Source organism: Stegostoma tigrinum, chromosome 1, assembly GCF_030684315.1.
Source record: "Stegostoma tigrinum isolate sSteTig4 chromosome 1, sSteTig4.hap1, whole genome shotgun sequence".
NCBI classification, from domain to species: Eukaryota; Metazoa; Chordata; class Chondrichthyes; order Orectolobiformes; family Stegostomatidae; genus Stegostoma; species Stegostoma tigrinum.
The window spans coordinates 157973475-157988138 of record NC_081354.1 but is presented as its reverse complement, the minus strand read 5'-3'; the positions used below and the strand labels follow the sequence as shown (position 1 = coordinate 157988138).

At 42.5% G+C, this 14664-nt stretch overlaps 1 protein-coding gene across 2 annotated transcripts in view; it reads left to right on the top strand.

Annotated features, from left to right (window-relative positions):
- The window catches only part of LOC125451037 (mothers against decapentaplegic homolog 4), a 100078-nt gene that overhangs the window by 14730 nt on the left and 70684 nt on the right, over positions 1-14664 (top strand). For both annotated transcript variants that reach the window (XM_048527713.2, XM_048527722.2), the window contains exon 2: positions 5891-6328. In XM_048527713.2, the coding sequence (XP_048383670.1) occupies positions 6089-6328 (240 nt within the window). In that variant the 5' untranslated portion in view covers positions 5891-6088. The remainder of the gene's footprint in view (positions 1-5890; positions 6329-14664) is intronic.

The window sequence follows — 14664 nt, the reverse complement described above, 5'->3', positions numbered from 1 at the left end:
TCAGTCCAGGGAGGACAGACAGGTCAAGGGGGCGGGATGAGTTTAGTAGGTAGGAAATTGAGGTGGGAGGAGGGGATAGGTGAGAGGAAGAACAGGTTAGGGAGGTGGGGACGAGCTGTGCTGGTTTTGGGATGCAGTGGGGGGAGGGGAGATTTTGAAGCTGGTGAAATCCACATTGATACCATTGGGTTGCAGGGTTCCCAAGTGGAAAATGAGTTGCTGTTCCTGCATTTGATAATGTTCCCCATGGCAGGCTGATGGAGAAAGTGAAGTTGCATGGGGTCCAGGATGTGCTAGCTTGATGGATAAAAAAAGACTGGCTAGGCAACAGGAGACAGAGTAGTAGTGGAAGCGGGTTTCTCAAATTGAAGATCTGTGACCAGTGGTGTTCCACAGGGATCTGTGCTAGGACCACTGTTGTTTGTGATATACGTAAATGATTTGGAGGAAGGTATAGGTGGTCTGATTAGCAAGTTTGCAAATGACACGAAGATTGGTGGAGTAGCAGATAGTGAAGGCGACTGTCAGAGAATGCAGCAGAATATAGATAGATTGGAGAGTTACATAGAACATAGAACATAGAACATAGAACAGTACAGCACAGAACAGGCCCTTCAGCCCACAATGTTGTGCCGACCATTGATCCTCATGGATGCACCCTCAAATTTCTGTGACCATATGCATGTCCAGCAGTCTCTTAAATGACCCCAATGACCTTGCTTCCACAACTGCTGCTGGCAACGCATTCCATGCTCTCACAACTCTCTGCGTAAAGAACCTGCCTCTGACATCCCCTCTATACTTTCCACCAACCAGCTTAAAACTATGACCCCTCGTGCTAGCCATTTCTGCCCTGGGAAATAGTCTCTGGCTATCGACTCTATCTATGCCTCTCATTATCTTGTATACCTCAATTAGGTCCCCTCTCCTCCTCCTTTTCTCCAATGAAAAGAGACCGAGCTCAGTCAACCTCTCTTCATAAGATAAGCCCTCCAGTCCAGGCAGCATCCTGGTAAACCTCCTCTGAACCCTCTCCAAAGCATCCACATCTTTCCTATAATAGGGCGCCCAGAACTGGACGCAGTTGGGCAGATAAATGGCAGATGGAGTTGAATCTGGGCAAATGCGAGGTGATGCATTTTGGAAGATCTAATTTAAGAGCAAGCAATACAGTAAATGGAAAAGTCCTAGGGAAAATTGATGTTGAGAGAGATCTGGGTGTTCAGGTCCGTTGCTCCCTGAAGGTGGCAACGTAGGTCAGTAGAGTGGTCAAAAAGGCATATGGCGTGCTTTCCTTCATTGGACGGGGTATTGAGTACAAGAGGTGGCAAGTCATATTACAGCTGTATAAGACTTTGGTTCGGCCACATTTAGAATACTGCGTACAGTTCTGGTTGCCACATTACCAAAAGCATGTGGATGCTTTGGAGAGGGTGCAGAGGAGTTTCACCAGAATGTTGCCTGATATGGAGGGCGCTGCTATGAAGAAAGGTTGAGTCGATTAGGATTATGTTCATTAGAAAGACGGGGACCTCGTTGAGGTCTACAAAATCATAAGTGGTATAGACAAGGTTGATAGCAAGAAGCCTTTTCCCAGGTTGGGGGACTCAGTTACTAGGGTCATGAGTTCAAAGTGAGAGGAGGAAAGTTTTAAGGGAGATATGCATGGAAAATTCTTTACGCAGATGGTGGTGGGTGCCTGGAACGCGTTGCCAGCGGAGGTGGTAGACAGACATGATGGTGCCTTTTAAGATGTATCTAGACAGGTACACGGATGAGAATGGTGCATAGGGATCAGACATTTAGAAATTAGATGACAGGTTTAGACAGAGAATCTTAATCGGCGCAGGATTGGAGAGCTGAAGTGCCTCTTACTGTGTTGTAATTTTCTTTGTTCTTTGTTCTAACCCATCCTTCTGCACCCTCATCCAGGTCATTTATAAAAATGACAAACAGCAGTGGCCCCAAAACAGATTCTTGCCCAACACCACTAGTAACTGAACTCCAGGATGAGCATTTCCCATCAACCACCACTCCCGTCATCTTATAGCTAGCCAATTTCTGATCCAAACTGCTAAATCACCCTCAATCCCATGCTTCCGTATTTTCTGCAATAGCCTACTGTGGGGAACCTTATCAAACGCTCTACTGAAATCCATATCCACCACATCAACCGCTTTACCCTCATCCACCTGTTTGGTCACCTTCTCAAAGAACTCGAAGGATTGAGAGGCACAACCTACCCTTCACAAAACCGTGTTGACTATCCCTAATCAAATTATTCCTTGCTGGATGATTATTAATCCTATTTCTTATAATTCTTTCCAACACTTTACCCACAACCGAAATAAGGCTCACTGGTCTATAATTACCAGGGTTGTCTTTACTCCCCTTCTTGAACAGGGGACAATATTTGCTATCCTCCAGTCTTCTGGCTCTATTTCTGTAGACAGTGATGACATAAAGATCAAAACCAAAGGCTCTGCATTTTCCTTGCTAGCGTCCCAGAAAATCCTTGGATAAATCCCATCTGGCCCAGTAGACTTATCTATTTTCACACTTTCCAGAATTGCTAACACCACCTCCTTATGAACCTCAATCCTGTCAAGTCTAATAGCCTGTACCTCAGTATTCTCCTCAACAACATTGTATTTTTCCTGTGTGAATACTGACAAAAAGTATCAATTTAGCGCCTCTCATCTCTTCGGACTCCATGCACAGCTTCCCACTACTGCCCTTGACTGGCCCTGATCATATTCTAGTCATTCTTTTTATTCTCACATACCTATAGAAAGCTTTAGGGATTCCCTTGATCCTACCTGCCAAAGACTTCCCATGTCCCCTCCTGGCTCTTGTTAGCTCTCTCTTTAGGTCCTTCCTGACTAACTTGTAACACTCAAGTGCCCTAACTGAGCCTTCACACCGCATCTTTATATAAGCCGCCTCCTTCCTTTCGACAAGAGATTCAACTCGCTTGACCACTTCCTCCCTGCCGGACAGGTACATATTTATCAAGGGCACACAGTAACTGCTCCTTGAACAAGCTCCACATTTCAATTGTGCCCAGCCCCTGCATTTTCGTTCCCCATCCTATGCATCCTAAATCTTGCCTAATCGCTCCATAATTGCCTTTCCCCCAGCTGTAACTCTTGCCCTGCGGTATATACCTATCCACTTCCATCGCTAAAGTAAACGTAATCGAATTGTGGTCACTATCACCAAAGTGCTCACCTCCCTCCAAATCCAACACCTGGCCTGGTTCATTACCCAGTACCAAATCCAGTGTGGCCTCGCCTCTTGTTGGCCTATCTACATACTGTGTAAGGAAACCCTCCTGCATACATTGGACAAAAACTGACCCATCTGAAATACTCGAACTATAGTGTTTCCAGTCAATATTTGGAAAGTTAAAGTCCCCCCATAACAACTACCCTGTGGTACCCTTTGGCTCCTATCCAGAATCATCTTTGCAATCCTTTCCTCAATATCTCTGCAACTTTTCAGAGGCCTATAGAAAATTCCCAACAGAGCGACCTCTCCTGTCCTGTTTCGACCCTCAGCCCATACTACCTCAGTAGACGAGTCCTCATCCAACATCCTTTTTGCCATCGTATTACTGTCCTTGACTAACAATGCCACACCTCCCCCTCTTTTACCACCTTCCCTGATCTTACTGAAACATCTAAACCCTGGAACCTGCAACGACCATTGCTGTTCCTGCTCTATCCATGTCTCACTCGGGCTGTGTCTCACTCCAGATGTGATCTCTCTTCCTGACAGTGTGAAACTTACTGAGATAGTGAAGTTATTTTGTGAGGAAAGATATGGCAGGCTGTCCCTGTAGTAATTGGAGTCTAGAAAAATGAGGGATGATCTGATTGAGATATAAGATCCTAAGGGGACTTGATAGAAAGAATGCTGAAAATATGTTTCCCCTTGTGTAAGACACTAGAACTAGGATACATCTTTTAAATAAGCACTATTTAAAGCACTATTCCTATTTGAGATAGAACTGGGCAGATTTTTTTTTCCTGAGGGCTGTAAGTCTTTGAACTTGCTTAGAAAATGGTGGAAGCACAGGATATTGAGCAGTTTTAAGGCAGAATTAGTTGCATTCTTCACTAACAAAGGTGCTACAAAGGTGCTGAAAAGGTGTTGGGTAGCAAGAAAGTAGTGTTGAGACCACAATGAGATCTATTATGACTTTATTGCATGATATTAGCAGGCTTAGTGGGCTGTATGAGTTAATCCTGCTCTGAATTCACATGTATAACTTAGTTTTAGTTAGGATATAAGTTGTATACTATACATTATGATCTAGACATTGCACTCATTTCTACTCACTCATCTCAATCCACATGGACAAAGAGAACCACAACTTCGACTGAGACAAGACCAAGATCCTGGCACAGGCTAGGCAGAAACAAGCATGAGAATTCCTGGAAGCATGGCAACTCCACAAAGCAGGCTATTAATAAACACATTGAAATCGACCCCATATACATTCCACTACGGAGGAAACCTGGAAGTGAGGTAATCCATCGCAACAGACCCCAGAGTTCAAATGCCCGGCGGGAAAACACACCAACGCTTCATAGGCTGCACTGAGGATGAAGCACGGTAACGAAATGTCTGCAGAACAAACCAGCTTGGCGAGCTAACCAACCTCAACACCCACAACCCAAGCTACAAATCTACTCCAAAACCTTATGATCGAGACAAATTAGGAAATCCTGTCCTAGTTTTTTTTTCCTAATTACTGCTCATTTCATTTACGTTGGTTGTTGAACTGTGAACCTTGGGTGATCACAGAATTAACCTTCACAGTGAAAATGTTATGAAGTTGTGTAATATGTGGTTCCTTTAAGAGTCAGTGATTTTATATTTAAAAAAAAATCTGCATGTAGCTGAAGATAAACAGCCAGTTCTAAAATTGAAGCATATATGAATTGGCTGTGTGATTGAGAAACCTTAGGCTTGGTTTGATGATTTGGCAACTGGCTGGAATTAATCAATTAATTTAAACCACACACTTAGTGATTGAAAGCCAATTACATTTAAATCTGATGCTTTTGACAAGCTTGGACCAGTGCTATTGTAAGAATATCGATATGTCATCCAAGGTACAAAAGGAGAGGATTTTTAAAAAATCGATGAGAGAACAAACTGCCATCTGGGAAATAAATACCTAGCTTTCACAAGAAATCATTAAACTCTCTAAGAAAGCACCATCTTATCCATAAAAGGTACTGCAGCATTTCTAGCTAAGAGTCCTTAGAGAAGAATTCATCGAGAAAACATCCCTGACAGCTAGATCAATGGAAGAAAGGTGTTAATGACTTGAGAACAACAGAAAAAAGTTGTGTAGATTTTGAGAGACTGTTTTAATTTATCTTCTTACTACTTGGGTTTATATAAGTGGGACTTGTGTTTATTGGAGCAGCATGTCAGTAGAATTTAGTTAAGGGGGAGTTGTTTGGTTTGTTAGTAATTTTATTAATTTGTTTGCTGTTGGGGTTAAATGAATAAACAGTTACTCATTTCTTATAAATGAATATCAAGGATTTTCTTTCATTTAACCTGCCCTCCTTCATAACAATATTCAGTAATGAAGTAGTCTCTCTACCCTTGTGGCCTACTTGACAAATGGCTACTTAGTTGATTTGCTGGGACGTAGTGGAACTGCATTTCATAGAATTCTATCTTCGGTATTAAAAAATGATTAAATTTTGAGAAGTCATTGTCAGAATGTTCTCTGAAGGACACTTTCAGGTATCAGAGAACTCATTAAATCAAAATAATTGTGCACAATTGCATATTTGTAATTTTTCTTTTAAGGTAAGCGCGAATAATTGTGTATTACATGTTCTGTCTGTACTTTGTTTTTAAGGTTCTCTGAGGAACTATTCAAAACCACTACTTTGTTTCTGCTGAAGTTCTGACTACAGTTAAGACATCAGGTGTGCCTTTTAGTACACGGGAACACATAATTCAAGCCTTGCTGATTTGGAAGGAGCCTTTTATTTACTCTGCAAGGACCTGAAAGATTGTATATTGGAAGGGGAGAAACTGATATAAGATCAGCATCATGTCCATCACCAACACCCCAACTAGTAATGATGCATGCCTGAGCATCGTGCATAGCTTGATGTGTCATCGACAAGGCGGAGAAAGTGAAACTTTTGCAAAAAGAGCTATTGAGAGTTTGGTGAAAAAATTGAAGGAGAAAAAAGATGAACTTGACTCATTGATCACGGCCATAACAACGAATGGAGCTCATCCCAGCAAGTGTGTTACAATACAAAGAACATTAGATGGCAGACTCCAGGTAAATGTCAAGTGGGAAATTGATTTTGTAATAACTTTCCATTTACAGCACCTTTTGTAGAATGGAAAACAGACTGAATAAAAACATGACAAATAATTACATTTTTAATGTTTTTAAGTGTCTGAGTTAGCAGAAAAGTAGGGTAAGTACAGTTGGTTCTGCTATAATGCGTGCTCCTTCAACACAAATTAGCTTTAACGTGATTGAAGAATTTATACAGCTATTTGTAGAACGGCAATTTTGCTTACCTCTGGCTGCAATGCGATTCTGACCCCATTCGTTTAAATGACGTGCAATTGCATGATTTTCTTATAATGTGAGATTGCACAAGAATGCGACTATTGCGTTATATCAGAACCGATTGCAAAAATAAATTTTGCATTTGTTGCTTCCCCACCACCGTCACCACATTAAATGGTTCTCCTGAAGTCTGTTCTTTTGGACCTGATCCTTACCATAAAAGCTTACCTGGTATGAAATGTTAGACTCGGCCAAAAGTAGCTCTTCAAAATTGATTGTGATCCTTTTCAGTACAGTTATGACTCTGAAGTCAATACATGCCAAGTAGAAGTTCTCTCTTAACGTCATAAGAGATATATAAATGGGACACCTCACTTTTTCCACATCACCAGTATCCCACAATCCATTTTTAACAGTATTTTCCATTCATGTAGTCTGCTTTAGTCTTTGTAACCTCCTGTTTTCTTTTCTGTACTCTTTATCCATCTGTTTCTTTATCCAAGTCATTCATGTATGTGGTTAAAAACTGAGGCTCTATGCACATCCCTGGGAAAGGCACTTCTGGAGAGCAACACTTTGTATCCCACCAGTCAGAATGTGTTCCTTTTACCCAACTCTGCCCTTTACCTTCTTAGATTCATGGAATCCCTATAGCATGAAAGCAGGCCATTCTGCACCGCCCAGACCCAACCCCCATCCCTGTCTCTAACCCCACGTTTCCCATGAATAGTCTATCTAGCCTGCATGCCCCTGAACAGTATGGGAAATTTAGCACAGCCAGTCCACCAAACGTGCACATCTTAGGGCCGTGGGAGGAAACCAGAGCACCCGGAATAAACACGTGCAGATGCGGGGAGAATGTACGAATTCCACACAGATCATGACCCAAGGGTGGAATCGAATCCTGGTCCCTGTGCTGTGGGGCACTGCTAACCAGTGAGCCACCATGCCGCTTCCTTCTTGCTGATTGTCAGTCCATGTTACATGTTGCCTCAATTCCATGTGCTTACATTTTTGTTTATAACTTCCTGTGCAAAATCTCACTGCCTCTGAAATTAAATATAACCAAACTATTAAGCATTTAAATAGATTAACTGGACCTTATTTATCCTTTGTAAATCGATACCCACTCATACCTTTTCCAAGTGCTTAGTCACTCTATCTCCAATGATAGATTCCAGCAACTTCTCTGGATGTCTTGGATCCAAGACACAAATTATAGTGACTCTTAGAAAAATATATAATTCTATTAGGGTTTAGACATTTTATGAGTCTACTTCTTGTGTGATGTGGTAACTTGGTATTTGTTGGCCAAAATACAGATTGCAGGTTCTGTTGAATGGTGGCCAGATGAAATAATTTAGCGTTTTTAAGGTGTTGCCAAGTTTTAAAAGGAAATGGGATAACTCATTTTAAACTTAAAATACTGTTTTATACTTTGTAACTGATAATTATCTTTGAGGCAGAAATATAATATTACATGTGAAAGATGAGGATCAGACAGCTTTTTGAAGTTTGGGATCTAAACAGAATCTATTTACTTTTTGCTAGTTCTGCCTTATTAAGGCCACCCATAAATTCAAGTGTTCAAATATGTTTGTTATTAATCAACCTATGCAGATATCTTACGACACATTGCCATGCCCAGCACATTCTGAGATGGGGCTTGAATCCAAACCTTTCACCCAGATGTAGGAACATTACCAATGCATCATAAAAGAAGTAGACGCAATAACAACAACTGGAAGAGTGGTCCGTAAAGAGTGGCCTACTTTGGTCAATCTTCATGATTATTTGTATAAATTAATTCATGGGTAATTTCCTGAAGTGTAACAGTGTACACAATTTAACGTTTGAGATTTTAGTTAAATAGAAAACTGTTGGTAAAGGATTGAGAGAAATAATTGGAATATTTACTATTTTAAAGACATACTTTGATTTGTTTTACCAGAAGTAGAATATCTGTTGATAAATGGAGTTTTAATATAATTATAAAAACCAAACCAACTGCGGATGCTGTAAATCAGGAGCAAAAACAAAGTTGCTGGAAAAGCTCAGCAGGTCTGGCAGCATCTGTGAAGGAGAAAACAGTTAATGCTTCGGGCCTGGTGACCCTTCCTCAGAACTGATATTGTCTGGGAAAACGTCAGTTTATAACGCAGAAAGTAGGGAGATGGGTGGGGTAGGGAGTAAACGATAGGATAGAGCCCAAAGAGAGAGAAGGACAGACAAAGGAGTTGCTAACAATTAGGCTGCGAGAGTGAATAGTTGTTAATGGGGATTGTTAGTGACTAACAACAAGAGGTGTTTGATAACAAGGCCTAGTGTGTGGCGTGGGGGCTGGGACATGGGAGAGTTTAGGCCCTAAAATTATTGAATTGGGTATTGACTCCAGATGGCTGTAGGGTTCCCAAGCGGAAAATGAGGTGTAGTTCTTTCAGCTTGTGTTCGGCTTCATTGGCACACTACAGCAAGCCAGAGACTGATGTTGGCCAGAGAACAGGGTGGTGCAATGAAATGGCAGGCTACAGGTAGTTCACTGTCTTTTTTGCAAGCAGAATGTAGGTGTTCTGCGAAGTGGCCGCCAAGTCTACATTCATTTCCCTAGAGGAGACTACATTGTGAGCAGCGAATGCAGTAGATTAGGTTCTGGGAAGTGTTGCTTCACCTGGGAGGTATGTTTGGGCCCTTGGATACTGGGGAGGGAGGAAGTAAATGGGCAGGTGTTACACCTTCACCAGTTACATGGGAAGGTGCCATAGGGCCTTGGGGAGTTGTTGCGGGTGAAGGAAGTGTGGACTGGGGTGCCCTGGAGGGAAGGGTCCCTGCGGAAGGCAAACAAGGGAAGGGAGGGGAATATGTTTCGGGTGGTGGTGTCTTGCTGGAGGTGGCAGAAATGGTGTCAGATAATCTTCTGGATGTGGATGTGGATGTGGATGCTGATGGGATGGTAGGTGAGGATAAGGGGAACCCTATCGCTTTTGCGGGAGGGAAGAGCAGGGGTGAAGGTGGAAGTGCAGGAGATAGGCTGGACCTGGTTGAGGGCTCTGTTGACAGTGGAGCTGGGAAATCCTCTGTTGAGAAAGGTGGACATTTTGGAGGCTCCCTTGTCGAAGTTGGCCTCATTCTGAACATGTGAACAATATAATTATGTTGTACGTAGCAAATTCACATTGAATTAAATGCTTTAAAAACGTTCATTTTTAAAATTAATAATAGAATAAAGTTTGTATTTTATTCTCAATTCCAATATTGCTTGGTAAGAAATGGACAACTAATTTATCTTCCTAGAAAATTATTTAAGTACATTTTAGATTTTTAAAATTAAATTTTGAATAATGACGGGTCAGCTATGTACCATTGTCAGTGAGTAGTTTCAAAAAGATCTGAGCGCTGACCTGAGAGAAATTAGCATTGTGTATGATGTCACACTTAACTTTGTGTAAAATGTGCATCAGCTTTTCTGGTACCATTAGCTCTAAATCTGGACAGCATATTGATTATATTAGATATTATTGGGTGTTGGTTGTTGGATATTAAACAGAATTCTGTAGGTAAACAATGTAGAATTGAAAACTCCATTTGAAGGCATGCTGGTCTGGAAAGGTCGAGATAAGGGTAAATTAAAGACTGAAGGTAAAAGTGAAGACTGTAAAGTAAGGCAACAATTTGGGTTAAACCAAGCAGAATGTGTCCAGAAGGGCTAGAGTTTAGTATTGGTAGTTGAGAATTAGCAATTGAGGCCATATCAAGGGTTAGCAGTAAGTTTTTTTTAAAATTGAGGACATTATATCTGAACGCACGATGCATTCTTAAGAAGTATGAATTCATGGCATAAATAGAGATAAGTAGATTTGATCTTTTGACCATAAATTGAGACAAGATTGCTGAATAACCAGGATTGACAATTAAATATTCAAGAGCACTTGACTTTCAGAAATCCATAGGGTTAATGGGAATGATGTACGTAGTTTTCAGAATAATAAAAAGGATAAATACAGTGGAAAGAAAGCACCATTTCTCAGAAAATCAACATGTAGTGTTCAGCATTAGTAGAGCTATGAAATAATAAAAAGTAGACCAAGTTATTAATACAAGTCAGTCAGTCTAACCTCAGTGGTCGGGAAACTGTTGGGAATAATTCTGAGGGACAAAATCATTCTGCACATGGAGAGTTGGGGATTAATCAAGAACAGTAAGCATGGTTTTGTTGAAGGGATGTTCTGTCTGATCAACTTGATTTGAATTTTTTGAAGGGGTAACCACATGTAGATGAGGGGCGGTGTGTTCTAGTTTACTTGGTTTTTACTAAGATCCTTCCTGCAAGACTGATAATGAAAGCAAGAGCCCATGGGCATCAAGGAAATTTGACAAATTGTATACAGAATTGGTCACGTTGTGGGAAACAGAATAACCACTCCACCCTTGTCTGACTTCTGTAGAGACCACACTCTCCATGACTCCCTTGTCCGCTCCACACTCCCCTCCAACCCCACCACACCCGGCACTTGCCCCTGCAACAGCAGGAAGTGCTACACCTGCCCCCACACCACCTCCCTCACCGCCATCCCAGGCCTCGGGATGACTTGCCACATCAAGCAGATGTTCACCTGCACAGCGGCCATTGTGGTATACTGCATCCGCTTTGCACGGTGTGGCTGCCTCTACATTGGGGAAACCAAGCGGAGGTTTGGGGACCGCTTTGCGGAACACCTACGCTTGGTTCGCTATAAACAACTGCACCTCCCAGTCGTGAACCATTTCAACATGCCCTCCCATTCCTTAGATGACATGTCCATCCTGGGCCTCCTGCAGTGCCATAATGATGCCACCTGTAGGTTGCAGGAACAGCAACTCATATCCCACTTGGGAACCCTGCAGCCCAATGGTATCAATGTGGATTTCACCAGCTTCAAAATCTCCCCTCCCCACACTGCATCCCAAAACCAGCGCAGCTCGTCCCTGCCTGCCTAACCTGTTCTTCCTCTCACCTATCCCGTCCTCCCACCTCAAGCCGCACCTCCATTTCCTACCTACTAAACTCATCCCGCCCCGTTGACTTGTCCGTCAACCTCAGACCGACCTATGCCCTCCCTGCCTCCCCACCCATACTCTCCTCTCCACCTATCTTCTCCTCTATCCATCTTCAGTTCGCCTCCCCCTCCCTCCCTATTTATTTCAGAATCCTCTCCCCATCCCCCTTTTCTGATGAACGGTCTAGGCCTGAAACGTCAGCTTTTGTGCTCCTGAAATGCTGTTTGGCCTGCTGTGTTCATTCAGCTCCACGCTTTGTTATCTTGGGTAACAGTCTTGACTGGAAGCTTATGTTCTTGTAGGTTCGACAGGGGCCCTCACTGTTTGTGGTGTATATAAATGATTTAGACTTGAATGTTGAAGGGTTCATCAAAAAATCTGTGCATCATATGACAATTGGTGCATGGTAAATAGTGAAGAGGATAGCTTTAGATTACAAGAGGATATAGATTCATCGGTCTGTTGGGCTAATCAGTGACAAAGAGAATTCAACCTGAGTAAGTGTAGTGGACAGTGAAGATGTTTATCTCAGAGTACCACAGGATCTTGATCAGATGGACTAATGGACCAAGAAATGGCAGATGGAGTTTAGGCCATTCAGCCCATTAGGTATGCTCTGCCATTTGATCATTTCTCAATCCCATCCTCCTGCTTTCTCTCCATAACCCTTGATCCCCTTAACGCTCGATCCCTATGACAATCAAGAACCTATCTATCGCTGTCTTATATGTACACATTGACCTGGCCTCCACAGCCTTCTGCAGCAGCGAATTCCATTGATCCACCACTCTCTGGCTGAAGAAGTTTCTCCTTATCGCCAGCCTAAAGGGCCTTCCCTTTACTCTTAGGCTGTGCCGTCAGGTCCTAGTCTCGCTCACTAATGGAAGCATCTTCCCAACACCCACTTTGTCCAGGCCAATCAGTATTCTGTAAGTTTCAATTAAATCCCCCTCATCCATCTAAACTCCAATGACTGCAGACCCAGAGTCCTCGAATGTTCCTCATATGTTAAGCTTTTTATTCCTGAGATCATTCTCATCCACCTCTTCTGAACCTGCTCCAGGGCCAATACTTCTTTCCACAAATATGGGGTCCAAAACTGCACACGATACACCAAAGTGGCCTGACCAAAGACTCTGAAGTACATCCCTGCTTTCATATTCAAGGCCTCTCAAAATAAATGCATTTGCCTTCCTAACTACTGGCTCAACCTGCAAGTTTACCTTCAGAGAATCCTGAACTAAACTCTCAAGTCTCTTTGCACTTCAGACTTTTAATTTTTTCCACATTTAGAAAATAGCCCATACCTCTTCTTGCCAAAGTGTATGACCTCACATTTTCCCCTTTGTACTCCATCTGCCACTCTCTTAACCTGTCCAAATCCTTCTGCAACATCCCCGCATCCTCATTGCTACTTGTCCCTTAACCTATCTTTGTGTGTTCTGCAAACTTAGCCAGAATTCTCTCAGTTCCTTCATCTAGTTCATTCATTTATAATGTGAAAAGTTGTGGTCCCAATACTGACCTTAGTGGAACACCACTTGTCACCGGCTGCCTTGCTGAGAAAGACCCTTTTAGACCCAGCCTCTGCTTTCTGCGAGACAGCCAATCTTCTATCAATGCTAGTACCTTGCCTGTAACACCATGGGCCCTTATCTTATTCTGCAGACGCTGTGTGGCACATTGTCAGGTGTCTTCTTGAAATCCACATGGATAACATCTATTAGCTCTCAGTGGTCTAATCTGCTTGTTACCTCCTCAAAAAATTCTTAACTGATTTGTCAAGCATGTCCTCCCCTTGATGAGCTGCGCTGACTTTGCCCTATTTTACCATGCGCTTCCAAGTATTCAAAAATCTCATCCTTCACACTGGACTCTAAAATCTTATCCACAACCAAGGTTAGGCTAATTGGCCTATAATTTTCAGTCTTTTGCCTTACTCCCTTTTTAAACAGGGGTGTTAACGTTTGTGATTTTCCAGTCCACTGGGATGATTCCTGAAAGATCATCACTAATGTCTCCACTATCTCTCCAGCTGTCTCCTGAAGAAGTCTGGTGTGCAGTCTGTCTGGTCCGGGGTTATTTATCCACCCTTGGGTCGCTCAGTTTTTCTAGCTTCTTCGCCTTGGTGATGGCCACTATACTCAGCTCTGCCCCCTGACTCTCTCAAACTACTGGGGTATTACTCAAGTCTTACACTGTGAACACTGATGCAAAGTAGTTATTCAGTTCCTCAGGCATTTCCTTGTTCCCCACTACTATCTCTCCAGCATCATTTTCCAGTGGCCCAACATCCACTTTTGCATCTCTCTTGGCCTTTATGTATCTAAAGAGACTTGAACAGTCTTCATTTATTTTACTGGCTAGCTTACCCTCATTTAATCTTCTCCTTCCTTGTTTGTTTTTGTGGCCCTCTGTTGGCCTTTGTAAACTTCCCAGTCCTCTGGTTTCTCATCGCTCTTCACCATATTATATGCTTTCTCTTTTGATTTTATGCTATCCCTGACCTCTCTAGTCAACCATGGTTGCCTCATCGTCCCTGTACCACGCTTCTTTATCCTAGGGATGAATTTTTGCTGTGTCTTCTGAATTACTTCTAGAAACTCCTGCCATGACTGTGTTCCACTGTCTTTCCTGCCAGGATCCTCTCCCAGTCAATTCTGCCCAGCTCCTCCATCATGCCTCTGTGTCTTTATTCAGCTGTAGTACCATTACCTCTGATTCTATCTTCTCCCCTCAAATTGCAGAGTAAATTTGATCATATTATGATCACTGCCTCCTAAGGATTCCTTCACCTTAAACCTCCTTATCAAATTTGCCTCAGTGCAAAACGCTAAATCCGGTGTTGCCTGGTGGGCTCTACCACAAGCTGCTCCAAAAAGCCATCTCGTTTCGACATTCTGCAGCTTCCTTTTCCTGCAAACCACTAATGACTTTCCCAGCCCACCTGCATATTGAAATCTCCCATGATCGCTGTAACTTTGCCTTTCTTACACCAGTTTAATTTAGATAAATGAGATGCTGCATTTTGGAAACTGAAATCAGGGCAGGACTTATACGCT